At 41.5% G+C, this 23375-nt stretch overlaps 1 protein-coding gene across 1 annotated transcript in view; it reads right to left on the bottom strand.

The window, feature by feature from the left end:
• The window catches only part of gbe1b (glucan (1,4-alpha-), branching enzyme 1b), a 555782-nt gene extending 541759 nt beyond the window's left edge, over window positions 1-14023 (bottom strand). Inside the window, exon 1 of the mRNA XM_034168442.1 lies at window positions 13786-14023. Within this exon, the coding sequence (XP_034024333.1) occupies window positions 13786-13883 (98 nt within the window). The 5' untranslated portion in view covers window positions 13884-14023. The remainder of the gene's footprint in view (window positions 1-13785) is intronic.
• Window positions 14024-23375: the final 9352 nt, after the last annotated feature.

The raw sequence follows: 23375 nt of genomic DNA, 5'->3' as shown, positions 1-23375 counted from the left end.
TGCATCAAGACATTAAATGCAGTTTTCAAACAAGCTATTTTTATTGTTTTATTATCATTTTGACAAGTTTCATAACACTGGGCCTCATCCCAGACAGCTGAGTAAATTATGTATGTGTTATGTATGTTTTAAAGGAAATGTCTCAACCTTGCCAGCTGTAAAATGACATCAACAAAATGTGCCAAATAATAAATACAATAATTCACAAAATGTTCTGATTTTAATTTCCTACACTTTCAGTTAAAATCATTATAGAAACTTTGCATTATTTATTACCACCGTTGAAAAATGTCAGCTACATATTGTATAAACACTACCCAATCTAGAGTCCATAGATCCCCACGGGCAACGCACTAGTGTGTACTTAATGTTGAACATAGTAATTGAGCCTTTAGATCAGCAAGTTCTTCCTGTACTCACAGTTTGCACATTCAATAACCACATGGGGAAAGATGAAGAAACTCTTGCAGTTATAAGTAATCCTGTTGTGTATCAAATAAGTAGTTGATACACTGTTGATTTTGCAAGTTTTCCCCACCTATGAAGAATGGAGAGCTCTGTAATTTTTATTGTAGGTACACTTCCACTGTGAGAGACAGAATTTAAAAAAAAATCCAGAAACACATTTTTAAATAACTGATTTGCATTTTATTGCATGAAATAAGTATATGACCACCTATCAATCAGCAAGAATTCTGATTGATAGTCACTGTGACTTTGACTGAAACATCGTGTCAATCGTCCTCGGTCTGGGGCTCCATGCAAGAGCTCACCTCGTGGGGTAAGGATGATTCTGAGAAAGGTCAAGAATTAGCCCAGAACTACATGGGAGGACCTGATCGATGACCTGAAGAGAGCTGGGACCACAGTCACAAAGATTACATTAGTAACACACTAAACTGTCATGGTTTAAAATCCTGCAAGGCACACAAGGTCCCCCTGCTCATACCAGCACATGTCCAGGTCTGTTTGAAGTTTACCAGTTACCATCTGGATGATCCAGAGGAGGCATGGGAGAAGGTCATGTGGTCAGATGAGACCAAAATAGAGCTTTGTAATATTAACTCCACTTGCCATGTTTGGAGGAAAAAGAAGGATGAGAACAACCCCAAGAACACCATCCCAACTGTGAAGCATGGGGGGTGGAAACATCATACTTTGGGGGTGCTTTTCTGCAAAGGGGCAGGACGAATGCACCATATTGAAGGGAGGATGGATGGGGTCATGTATCTCAAGATTTTGGAAAACAACCTCCTTCCCTCAGTAAGAGCATTGAAGATGGGTCATGGCTGGGTCTTCCAGCATGACAATGACCCAAAGCACAAAGCCAGGGCAACTAAGTAGCGTCACCGTAAGAAGCATTTCAGGGTCCTGGAGTGGCCTGGCCAGTCTCCAGACCTGACCTCAATAGAAAATCTTTGGCAGAAGCTGAAACTCATTATTGCCCAGTGACAGCCCTGACACCTGAAATCTGTAAGGAGGAGTGGACCAAAATCCTTGCTGCAGTGTGTGAAAAGTTGGTCAAGATCTACAGGAAATGTCTGACCTCTGTAATTGCAAACAAAGGTTTCTGTACCAAATATTAAGGTCTGTTTTTCTATTGTATCAAATACTTATCCCATGCAATAAAATGCAAATGAATTATTTAAAAACAACAATGCAATTTTCTGTATTTTTATTCTTTTTTTAGATCTTGTCTCTCACAGCTGAAGCATACCTACAATAAAAAAATAAACCTCTGCATTATTTGTAGGTGGGAAAACTTGCAAAATCTATAGTGTATCAAATACTTATGTTCCACAGTGTGTATGTATATATATATATTTATTTTGATTATGAAAATATCAATTGAGCTAGTGATTCGGTCACGAAGATCTGTCGATCAGTTCCTCGGTTACACTCTATTGCAAGTATTGTTAAGTGCGGAAACACAGACAGACAGAGCCTCTAAAACAGTACTCCACTCTCACTCCAGGGGAAGGAATAAATAAATAAAACATTTCAAAGCTACACCACGACAAAGCCGCTGCAAATAAGCAACACAAAGAAGAGTCAGCTCGACCAACATGTTTCAGTCAAAGTCACAGTGACTTTCAGCGCCCATTTCAGCTCAACTTTCTCTCTATCTTTGCAGTCTTCCTGTACTTTAAGGTTGCTCTAAAGGCGAATGTGGTGCTCAACGTCAAATCTGAGGTATTGACACTAGATCACTACTGCAATACGATGTGAGATTTTTTGCCAACAGAACAGTGAAGAATAAAGAAACTTTCTCCATAAAACTCAGTTTCTCACAAAAAAAAAAAAAAACACACACACAAAAAAACCCCACAAAAAACACAACTGTTGAAGAAGCAGGCAAAGTCCATGACGCATTCCTTGAAAGTGAGCAATGGAGGAATTGACCATCAATGCGGTCACAAACAATGAAAAAAAAAAATTGTCCTGTCATTGCTACTGTTCCGACAAAGAACATATTTGGAGGTTAGCTTAATGAATGCTTGTTGCTGTGCAATGTTAACTGGGGAAAATTTTAATTTATTTATTTATTTATTTATTTATTTATATATATATATATAATATATATATATATATATATATATATATATATATATATATGACCATGACGTCGCCCGGTATGGCGGAGCCGGGGTCCCACCCTGGAGCCAGGCCTGGTGGTTGGGCCTTAGCCCATGGGTCCCGGCCGGGCTCAGCCGGTAAGATATATATTTTTTTTTTCTACCAATTCTAAAAGTTTTTTATGCATTTTGTGCATTCATTACATGTGCTTCTAAATATTTTTTAAATTTCATTTATTTATTGCTTAATTTCATACCTTCAAAATGACAAGTAAATATACATTAAGAGTAAAATCACAGAAAAAAATTAGTTCAATGTTATCAGCTGAAGAAAAGGAAGAGGAACTGACAAAGCAAAGGGAAAAGATGAAAAAAGTCACATCATTCAAAAACAGGTGAAGAAAAAGAAGAGCTAATGCAGGATAAAAGAGAAAAGGTATCCAAGCAGAGGAAAGTCCAAGAAGTGCCTGACAAAAAGCTGCTGACACCCTTTATGTGAAAGACAATGTAACAAAAAAAATATTGGACATAAAGAGGCTTTAACATGATAATACTAGTTCTCTTTCTCTTTTTAATAGCAGTATTTACTGTCACATGACTGTAGTCAGCACACTAGTTTACATGTGAAAGTTTTCAGATTTGAGGCCATTTTCATTTGTTTGCATGAGCAGACATGGTTCACACAGCAAGATAATTAGGCCGATATTGGACTCGATCTTCCCCTCCCGACAATCTTAAGGACGTCCCGACAATCGTGATGACACTAAAGATAATCTTATCAGATATTTCTGCCGTGTGTGGTGTGTTAAGAGTGCTCTGATCTGCTCGGAAGGCCGTCAGGGGCGCTCCGATTGCAAATCGGGGATATTCAACATGTTGGATTGTCTTGGCCCAATATCACAGCGTGTGTGGTGTCCTCCGACCACAAACGAGCATGCAGCCTGCTGAATGTGACGTGTAGCCAATCAGAAAGCGAGGTGACAGACGCACAGAGCCGAATCTGAAATCATAAACAGCTGTTCTGACTTACTAGAAGTCCGGTGGTCACGCTGTCTCCACTCCTTTAAAGAACACTTTCTTTTTGTATTGTTTTTTCCCTCTGTTGTAAATAGTCCACAAAGTATCTCCGTTTGTTTACTCTCAAGTCACGTTTAATCTCGAGAGATTTTGCGAGATTTCCTGTCTGAGCTGGGAAGGTTCGTGTGTGGTGTTGTCCTTACTGTGTGGCTGCAAACCACAAACTGTTTTATCTCCACGTGTGTGGTCTCTTGGGTTTTGTAAACTACAGACAATTTTAAAATCCTGCTGTGTGAACCAGGCTTGTAAGAATTCCACCCATCTGTCAATCTTTAGTCAGTGAAACCTGAAGAGTGTGTGTGTGTGTGTGTGGGTGGGGGGGGGGGGGGGGGGGGAATAATTCAGGAGACAACAGACAAAAATCCTAATATGTCTACCTGTAAGTGTTATGGCTAGTGCCAATGGTAAGAGAAAGAGTTGCAAAATAGCTGCTGTGTGTTACTTCCTAATAAGACAGATCCTCCAAGTGGCAGTGGCAGCTTGTTCCACTCTTGACAGTTGAAACACTCTCTGACAACTTGGTTAGTGCGTCATTTTTGTTACAAAAGCAACCAATCATATCTTCTCTGGCAGAAACAATTACATGAAGTGAATGAAAACAAAAAAAACTTACAACACCAAGTAAGAAAAAGTGGGACGACATGGAAAACAGAAATTTAAAAATAAAAACAGTAGTGACTGTTACATTTACTTTGACTTCCCCGTCGCTGACCGAACTGTCCCCCCCTAAAAATCTGTCCGCCCTGCCTTCACTGCGCATGCATCATTAGTCGCGGTTCACCGATTATCACCTTGTTTCTGGTTTTAAAAAACTGCACTCGTCATCATCTATCTCAGTGACATATCTGAAGCTTCTGTACAACAATCATTTCCACATAAATTCAGCATTATTTCATCATAAAAGACAAAGGAAGCGATCATAAGCTGCTAGCTGATACGTTCACTGCCCGTCCTTCATTTCAAAGTGACAGAGTATCGCCTCGTTTCTGCTTAAAACTGACGTTAGAATGATTTAAGAGGTTTTATCTTGTCATCTGATGGTTAATAATCTCATTAATGCATTTGATCGCTTTGGGTGAAGAGCAGTGATGCCAGTAACGTGTTACTCTATCTAACCACTTTTTTTTAGTAACGAGTAATCTAATGCGTTAATCTTTCCAAATCAGTAATCAGATTAAAATTACTTCTCCAAGTCACTGTCCATTACTATTATTTTTTCATTGTGGGTCGATAGCAGCATTAAACTTGGTCCGTGGGCAGGAGGTCGGGGTTCGACTGAACTGCCCACTTTAAGCGAGCTGTGAGCTTTTCATCCATGGTTTTTTTACAGCAGCTCAACTAGTCCTCACCTCTTAAAGCGCGGTGATCAGCACACTGCAATGAGCTTTACAAGACATTTTTATGCTTTTTTCCTCTTTATTTAGAATTCTGAGCTGAGCCGCTCCGTATTTGCTCACTAAAAACAGCTGATCCTCTGCGACGCGTCAACAACTAACACTATTTTCCACTCAAATGCACCTAAACTCTCTTTCTGAGGACCACATGATGTGAAAAACGCGATAAAACTTTCTTACCTGTAAATCTGGTCATGTTTTCTGCATAAATAAATGTTACCCATTCTTTGTCCTCTAACGCCAAAGCAGGGGCGAATCCAGATGGAATGGGGGTGTGGGGCAAGGATGTGCCCCCCCACAACAAAATTGAGCAGGTTGCAAACTTGCAAGAAACTGCAAGTTTTACTGTTACAGTGCTGTCAACAGTTAAATATGAGGTCAAGAAAGAGGTCCTTATTTTACTTTTTATAAAACAAGTATTTATTTTCATTGAAGTAGCAGGGGTGGTGGCCAAGTGGTTAATGCGCTTGGTTTCAGTTCGGAAGGTTCTGGGTTCAAATCCCACCCATGCCACATTTCTCCATGTAATGTGGAGTTGCGTCAGGAAGGGGCATCCGGCGGTAAAACCTGTGCCAAATCAACATGCAGATCCACCTTGGATTTGCTGTGGCGACCCGAGTGCAAACAAGGGAGCAGCCGAAGGGACTTACTTTACTATTTTCATTGAAGTCAAGAAAGGGTGACCATAAAGTGAGTTTTGGCAAAAACAAGGTATCATTGTTATGTGAGGTGGCAGAGGGTTGGTTGTCAGCAGCTGGGGAAAGCAACTAAAAAATTAACTAGTAATCTAACTTAGTTACTTTTACAATTGAGTAATCAGTAAAGTAACTAAGTAATTGGATTACTTTTTCAAAGTAACTGTGGCAACACTGATGAAGAAACTCCGTCTCAGACAAGCTGCTGAGCTCCAAAATGACGCATGTGCAGTGGAGGCAGGGCGGACCAATTCGTAGGGGCGAACCGTTCAGTCTGTGACTCCCCCTGCATTGTAGACAGCATGAATACAAGATATTTCCTATTTTGTGTGGTCGTTTTCATTTCATTAATATGCATCAAAATACTGTTAATGTAAGACTCACTGTGGAGTCTTCTGCTTGTATGTTTTTTTATCTGCATTTTCAACACCCTCTCAGCTTTTTCTGATTTGGGGTTGAAGAATGTGGTGCCACTAGTTGCCTGCACCACAAGAATGATGCTGGCCTCTTTTGCATTTGACCACTTTTCATCTACGAGGCCTGTTAGAAAAGTATCCAACCTTTTTATTTTTTGCAAAAACCTTATGGATTTGAATCACGTGTGATTGCATCAGCCAAGCTTGAACCTTCGTGCGCATGCGTGAGTTTTTTCATGCCTGTCGGTTGCGTCATTCGCCTGTGAGCATGCTTTGAGTGAGCACTGGTCCTCCCCCCTCGTCGGATTTTCATTGTGAGGAAAATGTCTGAACGGCTGGAGCAGCGCTGCATCAAATTTTTCCAGAAACTGTGAGAGACAGCCAGCTGGACACCATTTGGAAAATTCAGATGGCTTTCAGGTACGATTTTATGGGCATCACACAGATTAAGGAGTGTTACAGCTGGTTTAAAGAAGGCGCACAATGGCGGATGGCGCGCCGCGCTCCAAGCGGCGATCAACAGGCTGAAATGACCAGATCATTTCCAAACTGAATGCTGTGTTGATCCGGGACGTCGTCTGACTACCAGAGAAATGGCAGAAAAGGTGGACATCAGCACTTTTCTGGCACATTCCACTGTTAAAGGAGATTTGGTCATGAAAACAGGAGCTGAGGAATTCGCCACGGAGCCGCTAAAGGCAACAAAAGCACCTCCGTATTGGTCTCACAGGACATGTTGTGACATGCTCAGCTCTTCGACACTTTCTCCGATACTCACTCGACTGAAAAGCCACCCAAAGCCATCTGAATCTTCCGAATGGTGGAAGAGCTGGGCATGTCCCGTGAGACTTCCAACACGGAGGTGCTTTTTGTTCTGCGCCATTAGCGGCTCCGTCCTGACGCGCGAATTCCGCCGCACGTCTTTCATTACAAAATCTCCTGTAACAGTGTAATGTGCCGAAAAAGTGCTATGTCCACCTCTCTTGCCATTTCTGTGGTAGTCAGACGACGTCCTGGATCAACACAGCCTTCACTTTGGAAATGATCTGGTCGTTTCAGCCTGTCGATGGCCGCTCAAAGCGCTGCGCGCCCTCAGCTGCTGTGGGCCATCTTTAATCCGGCTGTAATGCTCCTTAATCTGTGTGATGCCCATAAGATCTGAATTTTCCGAATGGTTTCCACCTGGCTGTCTCTCAGTTTCTGAAAAAAATTTTGATGCAGCAAAGCAGCAGTCGCTCAGCCATTTTCCTGACAATAAAAATCCGCCGAGGGGGCTGGACCACTCCTCCCACAAAGCGTGCTCACAGGCAAATGACGCAACCGACAGGCGTGAAAAAAGTCACGCATGCGCACAAAGGTTCAAGCTTGGCTGATGCAATCACACGTGAATCAAATCCATAAGGTTTTTGCAAAAAATAAAAAGGTCGGATACAGACCTCGTATATCCAGACACACCTGAATGAAAGTTTCTTTGGATTGAATCCACATGTGAATTTGGCATAAGTTTTACAATGGAGCCTTTCCTGGCACAAGCACAGATGTACAAGAAGAATGAGGTGCATGTGGCCTCAAACGGCAAACATCTTACTGGGAAGCAAGCGCACTAACTGCTTACTGGGAGTGTTTCATTTTTAGGGCTGCAACTACAGACTATTGTTAACTCAGCCACATGGGGTGTGCAGCCAGTACATTCTGAGTGCCGGTTCCAAGCCCGGATAAATGAGGGTTGCGTCAGGAAGGGCATCCGGCATAAACAAGCCAACCAAACTATGCAGACTCAGAATCGAATTCCCATACCGGACAGAGGACAGGATGAGATGGAAACGATTGATCTGCTGTGGCGACCCCTAACGGGAACAGCCGAAAGACAAAGAAGAAGAACTACAGACTATTGTTATATTCAGTTAATCTCTTGATTATTTTCATAATTAATCGATTAGTTGTTTGGTCCATAAAATGTTAAAAATGGTGAAAAAAGGTGAGAAGCGTTTCCCAAAGCCCAAGATGATGTCCTCAAATGTGTTGTTTTGTCCACAACTCAAAGACACTCAGGTTATTGTCAGAAAGAAGGTAAGAAACTAGTAATAAAACCACAAAAACAATATTTAAAAAAACCGAATAATTGTACTTTAAGTGACTCAAAAAAAAAAAAAAAAAAATCAATTATTAAAACAAATGGCAATTAATTTAGTAGTTGATTCATTGGTTTATCGTTGCAGCTCCATTTGTTGAATTTCTTGTTGAGATCTTGTTGTTTACCCCAACAACGGACTGCTGATAATGATTCATGCGGCCTATGAATATGTGGAGATGAACAGATCACCTCCACAGGCACACAACCATCCCCACCTCAAGAAAATAACCATCTAGCTAGCTAGGTAAAAGATTGTCATCTCCTTGGCCTTCTCCAGTTGCTGAGCCCTCAACACTGAGGCACCTAGGTGCTGGGCCATGTTTAGAGAAACACACAACATGGACAAAATGTGATAGCTAAAATATTCAACTTTCAGCTGCCCCTGGTTTAGTATACGGTCACCACAGTGGATTCAGTACAGATCTGCCCTTCCTCCCGCAACTCCAGTTTGAGAAAAACACACACAGCCCTTGTCATAAGCTGTCTCCCAGCAAAGTACTAATCAGGACCTACCCTGCTTAGCTTCTGACATCTGACAGCATCAAGCATACACAGAGCAGATTGGCTGCTCCCAAGCAATCTTAAGTGATACTCCTCATCCAAGTCTCCCTAAGTAACCCTTTGTTTGACGCAAAGTTATTCCACCAGTACCCAAGGATACTCTGAAGAGCCTGACTACCAAAGAAATCCAGTCATCATGTTATGCCACTGGTGAAGAGTCCAAACCACACAATAAAACAGGAAGCAAGACCCAAAAACTTGGACTTTTGTTCTACCGCAAATATATCACTTTCATCAAACACCTCTTTTCAGGGACCTCATGACTCCTTCAGCTCTTCCCAGGTATCTCTGTATCTCACTGGCCAAGCAACGATGAGGTATGCGCCATTTCTGGATAAGGCAAATTCCAAGAGACTGCCACGTCCATTGCCACTTTCAATGACCTTGCTGTGATCTAGCCATCCCACAGAATTACGGTTTTTCTATAATTTTTTCATTTTACTGAGAATAAGAAATCTCTGACTAGATCACAGCAGGACCATTGAAAGCTGTAATAGGCTTGACAATTTCATGAAATTGTTCATAAGAGTATTTTTCTTGTAATTTTGGATATAATTTGTAGAATTTACACTGTGATGTGGCATCACAATATTGTCCAATTATGTAGCGATGGTGGATGTGCCAACCCAACAAGGGAAAGAGCTAACCAGGAACTTGTCGAGATGGGCTAAAACTATGCCCTGTCTGCTTTCTAGCCAATACTTGGAAGACTGATCAAACTGTATGGCCTGATATGGTGATGGGTTTGTATGGTGATGTGTTTATCTACATGACAGACACCACAGATGAACAATGAAAATTTTGCCTTTTTTTTTTAATGTAAATACAGTATGTTGCAAAATATACCAGTTCAGTTGAATAAATGGACTTATGCACAGTTAGGTCATTGTGCACCACTCTATATCAGGGGATTTGTTTCTAAAATAAGTAAGTAAATAAATAAATCACTGCTGACTGGGAGATCCATGGCTAAACTTGAGGTTTTCTTCTGTCTATGATAGGGTGGGGGTAAGACATTGTGACCCCCACTCAAACATCAAGAATTCTGTACAATATATCACTAAATCCAGCTCAGCATAACCTTGGCAGTATTAAACAATGATGAAGCAACCTTCAAACTATATTCCTGATTACCAAAGTCTGATGTCTATTTTAGCCTTACTAGGAGGTAATTAACTGGTAGACACCGTTTTTAATCAACTTGGTGCTAGAGGCTGACTAAACAATCAACTAAAATCTCCAGCCCTGTGTAAATGAACCTTATTTGAGCATACCCTGCTGAGAAAAGTATCTCATTCCAGCTCTCATCACGTTCTATTGAGAACACCCATCCATGATGGGTGCGGGAAAAATATAGCGACCTGGATAGCCGCGCCCACTGCCGCAATATCAAGAATTCTGTATGACATTGCCAAATTCAACCCACCAAAACCTTGGCAGTATTAAACAATAACTAAGCAACCTTCAAACTATATATACAGTTGTATGCAAACGTTTGGGCACCCCTGATGATTTCCATGATTTTCCTTTATAAATCATTGGTTGTTTGGATCAGCAATTTCAGCTAAATATATCATATAGCAGACAAACAGCAATATCTGAGAAGTGAAATGGATAGGATTTACAGAAAGTGTGCAATAATTCTTTAAACAAAATTAGGCAGGTAAAAAAATACATCAATATTTAGTAGATCCTCCTTTTGCAGAAATAACAGCCTTTAAATGCTTCCTAAGCTTCCAGTGAGAGTCTGGATTCTGGATGAAGGTATTTTGGACCATTCTTCTTGACAAAACATCTCAGGTTTGTTGGTTTCCGAGCATGGACAGCCCGCTTAAAAATCACACCATAGATTTTCAACAATATTCAGGTCTGGGGACTGAGATGGCCATTCCAGAATGTTGTACTTGTTCCTCTATATGAATGCCTTAGTAGATTTTGAGCAGTGTTCAGGGTCGTTGTCGTGTTGAAAGATCCAGCCCCTGAGCAACTTCAACTTTGTCACTGATTCATGAAAACTGTTATCAAGAATCTGCTGATATTGACTGGAATCCATGTGACCCTCAACTTTAACAAGATTCCCAGTACCTGCACTGACCACACAGCATGATGGAACCACCTCCAAATTTTACTATAGGTAGCAAGTGTTTTTCTTGGAATGCTGTTCTTTTTCAGCTATGCATAACGCCCCTTGTTATGTCCAAATAACTCAATTTTAGCTTCATCAGTCCACAGCACCTTATTCCAGAATCAAGCAACTCTGTTTGTGGAGTGTATGCAGAAAAGGCTTCCTCTGCATTACAGCATCTCCTTGTGTAAAATGTGCACAAAACGATGCACAGAGACATAACTGCAGCAAGATCATGTTGGAGGTCTTTAGAGGAGATCTGTGGGTTAACTATGACTGCTCTCGCCATCCTTCGCTTCAGCTTATCTGAGATTTCTCTTGACCTGCCACTTTGGGCCTTAAGTAGTACTGTGCTTGTGGTCTTCCATTTCCTCACTATGTTCCTCACAGTGGAAACTGACAGCTGAAATCTCTGAGATAGGTTTTTGTATCCTTCCCCTAAACCATGATGTTGAACAATCTTTGTTTTCAGGTCATTTGAGAGGTTTTAGAGGCTCCCATGTTGCCACTTAAAAGAGATGGAAACTGGGGAAAAATCTGCAAATGGTCACCTTAAATATCCTTTCTCATGATTTGATTCACCTGTGTAAGGAGGTCAAGGGTCAATGAGCTTACCAAACCAATTTTGTGTTCCAATAATTAGTGCTAAATGTATTCAAGTAAATAAAATGACAAGGGTGCCCAAATTTATGCACCTGCTCAATTTTGTTTAAATAATTATTGTACACTTTGTGTAAATCCTAGAAACATTTCACTTCTGAAATATCACTGCGCTTGTCTGCTATATGAAATATTTAACTGAAATTGCTGATCCAAACAACCAATGATTTATAAAAGGAAAACCACAGAAATCATCAGGGGTGCCTAGATATATATATCTAGGTCAGCATATCTTACCCCCCCCCCCCCAATCATTTCATACAAAGGTAGAGTGACCAGGGAAGAAACTGTACATCAGAATTGAGAGAAATTATACAAAAGAGGGGTCAGTCACTTCAGAATGGGGATCTTGCTTGTATAGCCAACATTGTGAATCCACAAGTAGATAGGTTTATAAGATGGGAATCAGTTTTCTATCAAATGGCCTCCAATCAGCTCGAGGCAAGACCACATCACTGAGACATAGAGATTCAATGTTGTTTTCCACTTTGTCAGCAATGTATAAATCTGGATAGGAAAAACAACACTGACTCTAGGTCTCACTGATGTAGTCTTGCCTAGAGTTGATTGGGGGTCATTTCATAGAAAACCTGCAAAGCAAGTCTGCTGTAGTATTGTAAATGGTAAATAGACTGCATTTATGAGATCTGTTAGAAAAGTATTGGACCTTTTTATTTTTTGCAAAAAACTGATGGATTTGAATCACGTGTGCTTGCATGAGCCAACGTTGAACCTTCGTGCGCATGCGTGAACTTGTTCACGCCTGTCGATTGCATCATTTTCTGGTTAGCAGCCTTTGTGTGGGACGTGTGCAGTGCGCTCGGTGGATTTTCATTTCAAGGAAAAAGACGGAACGACTGGAGCAGCGCAACATCAAATTTTGTCAGAAACTGGGCGACAGCCAGGTGGAAACCATTCGGATGATTCAGACGGCTTTCATGACTTTTCAGTTGTGTGACTATCCGAAAAATTGTGGAAGAGGTGGGCATGTCACAGCATGCCCTGTGAGACTTCCAACACGGAGGCACTTCTGCGCTGCCGTCAGCAGCAGCACAAATTTCGCCGCCACTCTTTTCATGGCCAAATCTTTTGTCACAGTGGAATGTACTGAAAAACTGCTGATGTCCACCTCTTCCACAATTTCTCGGATAGTCACACAACGGTCCCGCATCACCACAGCGTTCACTTTGGAAATTATCTGGTCATTTCAGCATGTTGATGGCTGACCGGAGGGTGGCTCGCTCTCCACCGTTGTGCGGATGTCTTTAAACCGGTTGTACCGCTCCTTAATGTGTGTGATGCCCAAAGCATCATCACCAAAAGCCGTCCACCTGGCTGTCGCCCAGTTTCTGGCAAAATTTGATGCGGTGCTGCTCCAGTCGTTCCGTCTTTTTCCTTGAAATGAAAATCCGCCGAGCGCACTGCACACGTCCCATACAAAGGCTGCTTACCAGGAAATGACGTAATCGACAGGCGTGAAAAAGTTCACGCATGCGCACGAAGGTTCAAGGTTGGCTCATGCAAGCACACGTGATTCAAATCCATCAGGTTTTTGCAAAAAATAAAAAGGTCCAATACTTTTCTAACAGACCTCGTATATAGCGCTTTTCCATCTGCATCAGACTCTCAAAGCGTTTTACAAATAATGTCTCACATTCACCCCGATATCAGGGTGCTGCCATACAAGGCACTCAGTACACACCGGGACCAATTGGGGATTAAAAACCTTGCCCAAGGGCCCTTAGCGATTTTCCAGCCAGGCTGGGATTTGAACCGAGGATCTTTTGGTCTCAAGCCCAACGCCTTAACCACTAGACCATCACCTCCCCCAACTCCGTGTGGATTTGTCAAACAGGAGAAATGAGGACTGTTCTTCCACAGTGATGTAGGTCCAAGTGTTTCACCTTCAGCAGCGCCTCACTGTGAAGTCAGCTGAGTGGAAAAAAAACACGTGGCTCCACTGTTACCGTCACTCCTTCACCAAGCTGTCACATAGAAACACAGCTGGTGCAGCGCCTCCTTCATTTTACATATTAACAATAACACTCCTTTGTTACTGAGGAGAAGAAGGTGCGTAAAGCAGCTCTTTGATATGCTTTAGAGTTTTTGCAGCACACAGAACAAACAGCAGCGTGTTGGACTTTTACCTCCTCTGGAAGTCCTTTTCGAATGGTTTTAAGTAGGGGTCCATTTGGAGGAGAGAGCTAAACTCAGGAATTGGAATAGTATCCGTCTCGTCTGCCATTGCTTTTCAGACACAACAAATCGAGCGCCGACTGCTGCTGCTGCTGTCTGAGCCGGTCTGAGCGAGCGAGGTGACGTGCTGTGGAACACGCTTCAAGTTTTGGAAGCGGAAGATAACAGCCAATCAGCGGCTTTGTGTGGAGCCCGACCCATTCATAAGGTGCCCTATTGTTGAGAGCGGAGCCGAGTCGCGGGTCGCTGTCACTTTAAGGTGACGCAGCAGGCTGTGACGTCACAGGCTCTGTGGGCAGCACGTGGATCTGCAGTTGAGGTCGTGGGTCACCCAAAGGTTGTTGGCGCACGTACGGAATTAAAAACAACAACAACAACAACAAAAAAACATCTATGACTGCTTGTTTTATTTTATGGTGAAGAGATACTCTTCCTCTAAAGATTACATGAAAATACAACCTGTAGTCTGTCGTGTATGCATTGTGTGCGTATATTCAAGGTTGGGTAGGATTAATTTGTATGTAATATATATATATATATATATATATATATATATATATATATATATATATATATATATATAATTTTTTAATAACAACAGAGAACAGTGTACAGAAATACAAACTCTTGTTGAGGATGTCATAACTACAAATTATAAGATAAGGGGGGCACAAAATAATAAATTTTATATATATATATATATATATATATAGAGAGAGAGAGAGAGAAAAAAATTATCTATATATCTATATCTATCTATCTATCTATATAGATAGATAGATAGATAGATAGATAGATAGATAGATAGATAGATAGATAGATAGATAGATAGATAGATAGATAGATAGATAGATAGATAGATAGATAGATAGATAATTTTTTTCTGTTTTCACATACTAACCAGTGTTTTGGTGTGGCATATTGCAAAGTTGTCACAGTTAGTGAATTTGCGAAACGGAGTGGCTGTACACCCAACTGTTGGTTCAATAAAGTGAATACGCGAGCATATACGCCCAACCACATCCGACCAATGAACGCGCTTGTAAGTTCGCTTCCAGTTTCAACGCAGGGGAAAAAAGGGGGATATTTTCTCGCTGGCTGCAGGAGGGTTTTGATCTAAAGCGGTTCTGTTTGGCTCATCACACCCAGGGAATTGTGTCAAACTAACACCATCTTGCAGGCAACAAGCAGCATTTTGTTAATAAAAACTTGTCATTAACACTTCCGCTCAAAATGCTTATGAAGTTTGTCTGCTTTCATCCAATGCAGTGTTTTTTTTCCCAGTAATTAAAGACGGTGCCGTTAAATGTGCCAAACATACGCTGTCTTTCACGTCGTAATAGAGCCTTTAAAAAGTGGTATAAAAACGTAGTTTAGATACACAAAACATGTCAAATACACAATCACGGTTGGGCAAATAAGGTAAAACATTATATTTATCTGCCCAATGGTTGGGCATGTAATGTTCAATGTACGACTTATCTGCCCAATGGCGAATAGCCTTTGCCTTTGTGAAAAACGTAGTATGGAAGGGGAAGGTTTTTCGCGTCTGACTGGCCAGGAAGGTTCCACCCTTTTTACCTCTGATTGGCCAGAAGGTTCCACCCTTTTCACCTTTTTACATGAAAAAATGTAAATCATGTCCCATGAGTATACCTTTGAAATGATCAATTGTTATTTTTAAATTTTCATGGAAAACCAGCTGAAAAGGTGTTTTTTTGTCGTCGGTCACAATAGTGGCCAGTGGGATAATGTATTATCAGGGTTTTCCATGTACAATTGACACATTTCTCTGTGTGGTCCTCAGCATTTTAACATATTTCAGCCAGAGATGTTTTGAATAGTTTGTCCTTGATCAGTTCTACATATTTACTTCAAAATATTAAACATACCTATTAAACATTCTAATATATTAGAATTGTACTATGACAGTATGTTTGGTCCACTGGGGTGGGTACAATGGGGTGGTGAATGGTGGATGAGGTGTGTGTGGGGACTGTGTGCAATATAGTTTATAGTTTTAGTTTATAGTAGTTTTTCACCAGGTTTGCACACACTGCAGCAGGGATTTTGGCCCATTCCTCCAGACAGATCTTCTCTAGATCAACCAGGTTACTGGGCTGTCACCGACAAACACGGAGTTTGAGCTCCCTCCAAAGATTTTCTATTGGGTTTAGGTCTGGAGACTGGCTAGGCCACTCCAGAACCTTGATATGCTTCTTAGGGAGCCACTCCTTGTTTATCTGGCTGTGTGCTTCGGGTCTTTATCATGTTGGAAGACCCATCCATGACCCATCTTCAATGCTCTGACTGAGGGAAGGAGGTTGTTCCCCAAAATCTCGCAATACATGGCCCCGGTCATCCTCTCCTTAATACAGTGCAGTCGTCCTGTCCCATGTGCAGAAAAACACCCCAAAGCATGATGCTTCCACCCCCATGCTTCACAGTAGGGACAGTGTTTTTGGGATGGTACTCAGCATTCTTCCTCCAAACACGGCGAGTGGAATTAAGACCAAAAACTTCTATTCTGGTCTCATCTGACCACATAACTTTCTCCCATGACTCCTCTGGATCATCCAAATGGTCATGGGCAAACTTAAGACGGGCCTGGACGTGTGTTGATTTAAAGAGGGGAACCTTCCGTGCCGTGCATGATTTTAACCCAAGACGTCTTAGTGTAATACCCACAGTAACCTTGGAAACAGTGGTGTGTCCTCCCGTGCAGTTCTTAGGATATTGATACGCCACGAGGTGGGATCTTGCATGGAGCCCCAGTCCGAGGGAGATTGACAGTCATGTTTAGCTTCTTCCATTTTCTAATAATTGCTCCAACAGTTGATCTTTTTTCACCAAGCTGCTTGGCAATTGCCCCGTAGCCCTTTTCAGCCTTGTGGAGGTCTACAATTTTGTCTCTGGTGTCTTTGGACAGCTCTTTGGTCATTGCCATGTTTGTAGTTGGAGTCTTACTGATTGTGTGGGGTGGACAGGTGTCTTTATGCAGCTAACGTTCTCAAATAGGTGCTTCTGATTTGGAATAATGAGTAGAGGTGGACTTTTTAGAGGCGGCATAACAGGTCTTTGAGGGCCAGAATTTCTGCTGATTGGTAGGTGTTCAAATACTTATTTGCAGCAGTAACATACAAATAAATTATTAAAAAATCATACATTGTGATTTCCGGATTTTTGTTTTTTTTTGTTTTGTTTTTTTTAGATTATGTCTCTCACAGTGGACATGCACCTAAGATGAAAATTTCAGACCCCTCCAAAATCGCAGGGTGTTGAATGCTGTAAAGTGTGTAAATATTGGGGTATTATGACATGTTAGGCCCACTAGGGTTGGGGAGGGGGGAGGTATGTTTATGATTTTGATTTGAGTGTGTTGAATTGAGCTGGGACAAAGTCACAGGAATATTTCTGAGTGAAATATGTTCATATTTTGATGATTGCACAGAGAAAAGTGTAAATTCTGGAAAATCTGCCAATCTTGGTGATATGTTTATTTTAACAAACCTTCCTAAGGTTTTGTTTGAGAGCATTGGTGTAACAATTTCATTCTGTCTGTGCCACTATAATGTAAACAGCTCTGGTCATGTGACAAATTGCACTACGCACTTGATATTGCACATAGTTCATTCAAACCCTTCCATGTCCCCATTTTTGCTCTACACGTACTGATGATTGATTCAGTAACATTTTTAAAGCTTTGAAAGTGTCCATTTGTTTCCGGTCACAATTGTGACCGATGGGTTGAAATGGGTTAAAATTGGAGGAGATATTTTGCTGCACAGGCCTACATTTGGACCCAGACATTGCGCAAGTCTGCATATGCTTTAATCAGATACTATTCAGTGCTTGAGAGCCAACAGAGTAAACAACAATCCAACATTGTCATGACAATGTAAGTTCACATTTTCATCACAAAACTACCCCAAAAAGCTAAGACTAATCTAAACACTCTCTAAAAAGGCTATGAATATGTGAGCTTGGAATATAAATATAATGGCACACATTTATCACATTGTTACGATCGAGATGGATCGATGGATAAACAAGACAATGGCAGTTCCTGAACATAAGATGATGTTTTACGACCAAATCAAAGAGCCAATCATGGTAGACCCGTTCTAGCCAATCAGAGGCGAAAAGGGCGGAACCTTCCCCTACCATATTACGTTTCGCAAGTTTACTCACGGTTAAGCGGGTTAAGGTTAATTGTGAGATAAAATTTTGTTTAGATGTTAAAAAAAGTGAAGTAAATTGAGTCTATTGTTATCAATGATAATATTCAATCTATAAAGTGTATTATTTGGCCAAAAGGCCAAATGAAAGTGATTTTCATTCATTGTTCATTATGGGACAGCGATAAAGAAGAATTGAGCTTAAGAATAAGTTTTAAAACTGCGCATTAGACTTAAAGTTTAATAATAATAATAAAATAGAATAATACAATTTACACATTTAGCAATGTATAACAACAAATAATTAACAAATACATGGACTGCATGTTCAAAGTGTTTTACAGTGACGCATCACATCCAAACTCAGCTGCGGTTCGGGCATCATATTTCTTTCTGAACCCGACTCGCATCCGACAATGTAGTGACCGAACCCAACCCAAACATGACAGGCATTTTAATGTTTCTGTTTGAACCCGACACTGTTAATGTCTCTGCCATTTCCATCCTAAACAAATCTCCCACAAACAGGAAGAAAGCAGTTAGATCCTGTATTTTCTTTTTTCATTTTTGTATGAACAAAAATGCACATTTGCATCATGTGAAGCAGACCTGTTGGCCCCAGCACACAGAGTAAATAAAGTTTTTTAGTCTGACCTGTTGCGTTCTTTCAGACAGATTCTCATTCCATCACTGCTTTGCCCCGCCACCAACAAGAAAAAAAAAAAAATCACTTATTTTAAAAGCTGAAAGTCCTTTCTCTAATTCTTTTCTTAGCATTACAGCACTTCATTTAGTGATGATCAGCATTCAACAAAGCCATCCAATCATCTCTTCAGTATTGTACCAGCGATGAAAATAAATCCCACTAATGATCCACCAAAACAAAAAAAGTATGTTAAATTACACAGTTAACCACACCAACATGCCATTCGTTATGAGTGGCTGAGCTTATAGAGGCAGAGCTATGACATCATTTCAGAAAATTTCCATATGTTCAGTGTCTTTGTGCAGATGTAACCGAGCCCAGCTCAAGCTGAAGTATCATTTCAAAATATTTGTTGGAACCCGACCTATAGGGGCCCAATCGAGCCTGTGTCGGGCATCCATGCTCTAATCCACACACACACATACCTATATTAGCATGCTGCTGTGCAAGGGACTCAAATACACAACAAGAGCATCTTGGACTACAGGAACCTGAGGAATTGTTCCATTCTGACAGGGATTTGAACCAAGGATCATGTAGTTCTAAAAACCCACCACTTAAACCACTTGACCATCACTTTTCCAAACCATGCAGTCTTGCAGAAGTGTCAAACGAAGTACACACTCCCTTTCATGACAACAAACACAGTCTTAAACAGAATGCTAGCATTATCAAAACAAGCTAATCACCTTTGTGGTACCAGTTTTCACTGATTTCCACATTAGGATTCTTGAACTAGCATATACAAAGAAAACCTGGGTATGTTGAGCTCACATCATAGTACACCCTTCTGAACTACGCATTTGGGGGTGGTGGTGGTAGGGGGTGGGGGTTAAGCTTGAAAATGTAGCTTTCAAACCAACTCCTAATTTCCATCATTCTATTCATGCGATGATAAGATCCCTACAAGTCCAAAAGGTGGCTGACAGGTATACGGTGCATCCAGGAAGTATTCACAGCACTTTTTTTTTTCCCTCAAAACTTTATATTCACAGCACTTCACTTTGTTCAAATTTTACACACAACACCCCATAATGACAATATGATTTTTATTATTATTATTATTGTAAATTTCTTTAAAAAACTAAGAATATATATGTACATAAAAATTCACACCCTTTGCTCAATATTTTGTTGATGCACCTTTGGCAGCAATTACAGCCTCAAGTCTTCTTGAATATGATGTCTGCCATGTGGTTTTCACTAAGGAGTGGCTTCCGTCTAGCCACTCTACCATACAGGCCTGATTGGTGGATTGCTGCAGGGTGGCCTTCTGGAAAGTTCTTCTTTCTCCACAAAGGAATACTGGAGCTCTGACAGAGTGACCATTGGTTTCTTGGTCACCTCTCTGACTAAGGTCCTTCTCCCCTGACCGCTCAGTTTAGATGGGCGGCCAGCTCAAGGCAGACACCTGGTGGATTTGAACTTCCTTTTACAGATAGTGGAGGCCAGTGTCCTCACTGGGATATTTAAAGCAGCAGAAACATTTCTGTACCCTTCTCCAGATTTGCACCTCCAGGCAATCCTGTCTCAGAGGTCTACAGACAATTCCTTTGACTTCAGGCTTGGTTTGTGCTCTGACATGCACTGTCAAATGTGGGACCTTTTATGTAGACAGGTGTGTGTGTCGCTCCAAATCATGTCTAATCAACGGAATGTACCCCAGGTGGACTCCATTTAAGCTGTGGAAACATCTTAAGGATGATTAGTGGAAACAGGATGCACTCAACTATGAGCTTCATGGCAAAGGCTGTGAATACTTATATACATTTGATTTCTTCGTTTTACACACACCTACCTATCTATCTATCTATCTATCTAGATAGATAGACAGATAGATATAGATACAAATGTGCAAAAAATCTAAAAAAAAAAAAAAAACCTTTTTCACAATTATGGGGTATTTTGTGTAAAATTTTGACAAAAAAATGTATTTCATCCATTTTGGAATAAGGCTGTAACGTAACAAAATGTGGCAAAAGTGAAGCGCTGTGAATCCTTTCCAGATGCACCGTATATTTCATTTTCAGTCTACACTGTGATACTGTGTATGGCCAGAGTTTGTCACCAGAGTACTTTTTCACATAGAGTGTATGAGCTATAGATTTTGAATGGACTGTGGTCGTGGCTGAAGTTTGACAACTTTGACCTTGTCAATTAACAAAGAAAAGTGTGTGTGTGTGTGTGTGTGTGTGTGTGTGTGTGTGTGTGTGTGTGTGTGTGTGTGTGTGTGTGTGTGTGTGTGTGTGTGTGTGTGTGTGTGTGTGTGTGTGTGTGTGTGTTGGGGGGGGGCGTACAAAACCACAATAACAACCAGGCATGTTTTGTTTCCAGTGCTTGACCTTCAGCTTCTCATGCAGACTTTTGGACCGGTTGTATAATCTTTGTCACTGGTTATATAATCTTTAATTGGTGTCAATTTATTTCCAACATAACTATTTCCCTTTTCATTGCACTGCAAGTAGAGAACTGCTGGACCAACCCATTAATGTGCTTCACTTTGTAAATTAATTAGGTAGTTTCAAATGAATTTAACAAGTATTGTAACTTCCTTTGCATTCATTGTAATTCAGGGCTGTTAAGTAAAATGGTAAATGGACTGAATTTATACATATATATTTAGTGCTTTCATGATCAAAGAGCAGCACACACCAACGTCAGCATGCTGCCATACAATCTACTTGCTGGTAACTGTGCAGTGGGAGCAGCTTGGGGGTTAAGTACATTGTCCAAGGCATGTTAGAGATTTCTGGTATGATGGTGGATTTGAACTGAGGTTCCTCTGGTCACAAGTCCACCACTTGGCCAACATCTCTCCACATAAGTGATATGGGCATGCTTGTTGTTCACATCAGCTTGAAGAAGAAAAAGATTGTCTATCAACCTCCACTCAACATGGTCTATCCAAAGATTCCTGCTGTGAACCTGCACAGACAAGTGTCAGAAGATATGACTTGCTTCCATACCTGGGCAACTCTGTGTCATACTACTACGAATAATAATATTGGCCTTTATTGTCATTGCACATACATACCGTGGAATTTGTCCTCTGAATTTAACCCATCCTAATTACAGTTAGACACAATCCAACCACTGGGAGCAGTGGACAACCACAGTCCAGAACCCAAATCCACATGGAGAGATGCTGCCTTGGTTAGTGGCAGAGAAAACAGCAGGCCCTCAATAAGAATTTTTTTGATAGTGGGAGGCAACGCACACATACACAGGGAGAACATGCAAACTCCACACAGAAAGGCCCAGGCAGGAAGTGATCACATGACCTTCTTGCTGTGAGGCAACAGTGCAAACCATTAAGCCACCATGACGCCACCCAATGCTGACACTGATGATAAGAACACCAGCTCGAGTGTGCAGGAACTGCCTTAAGCTGGCTTCACATCCGTGTTTTCAACAACAGAGGCCTTTGTCACGACATCAAAGTCCTTGTATACAAAGCTGTCATCATGCCAAACCTGCTGTACGGATCTGAGACCTGGACCACCTATCACCACAACCTGAAGACCCTCGAGCGATTCCACCAATGCTGCCTGAGGAGCATCAGCATCAGGTGGGAAGACTACTGTACCAACATCACTATCCTGGCTGAAGATGAGTTCCAGAGCATCGAGCGTTTCATCATCAAGAACCAGTTTCAGTGGGAGGGTCACGTCATTAAGATGGATGCCAGCTGACTTCCCAAGCAGATCTTCTACTCCCAGCTGAGTGAAGGAAAACAGTCCAGAGGAGGGCAGAAGAAATACGATAAGGACCTCCTGACGCACAACCTCAAGAGCTGGTGGATCTGCATGTTGAATTGGCACAGGTTTTACGCCGGATGCCCTTCCTGACACAACTCCACATTACATGGAGAAATGTGGCGGGGGTGGGATTTGAACCTGGAACCTTCTGCAGTGAAACCAAGTGCATTAACCACTTGGCCACCACCCCTTGAATACGAGGTCTGTTAGAAAAGTATCCAATCTTTTTATTTTTTCAAAAACCTGATGGATTTGAATCACGCGTGCTTGCATGAGCCAACCTTGAACCTTCGTGCGCATGCGTGAGTTTTTTCACGCCTGTCAATTGCGTCATTTGCTTGTAAGCAGCCTTCCACCATTCGGAAGATTCAGATGGCTTTCGGTGGTTTTTCAGTCGTGTGACTATCCGAGAAATTGTGGAAGAGCTGGGCATGTCACAACATGTCCTGTGAGACTTCAACACGGTGGCGCTTTTGCTCCACCATCAGCTTCGTGCCAAAGCCATTGGCATGAATTTCGCTGCAACTCTTTTCATGACAAAATCTTTTGTCACAGTGGAATGTGCCGAAAAAGTGCTGATCTCCACCTCTTCCGCAATTTCTCGGATAGTCACACGACGGTCCCACATCACCACAGAGTTCACTTTGGAAATGATCTGGTCATTTCAGTATGTTGATGGCCGACCGGAGCGTGGCACGCTCTCCACTGTTGTGCGGCCGTCTTTAAACCAGTTGTACTGCTCCTTAATCTGTGTGATGCCCATGGGATCATCACCGAAAGCCGTCTGAATAATCAGAATGGTTTCCACCTGGCTGTCGCCCAGTTTCTGGCAAAATCTGATGCAGTCGCGCTGCTCCAGTTGTTCCGCCATTTCCTTGCAAAGAAAAAACGACAAGAGA

The sequence above is a fragment of the Thalassophryne amazonica genome, chromosome 4, assembly GCF_902500255.1.
Source record: "Thalassophryne amazonica chromosome 4, fThaAma1.1, whole genome shotgun sequence".
Taxonomy (NCBI): domain Eukaryota; kingdom Metazoa; phylum Chordata; class Actinopteri; order Batrachoidiformes; family Batrachoididae; genus Thalassophryne; species Thalassophryne amazonica.
Note: the sequence above shows the minus strand (reverse complement) of the source record. Positions and strands in the feature narration are given on the sequence as shown.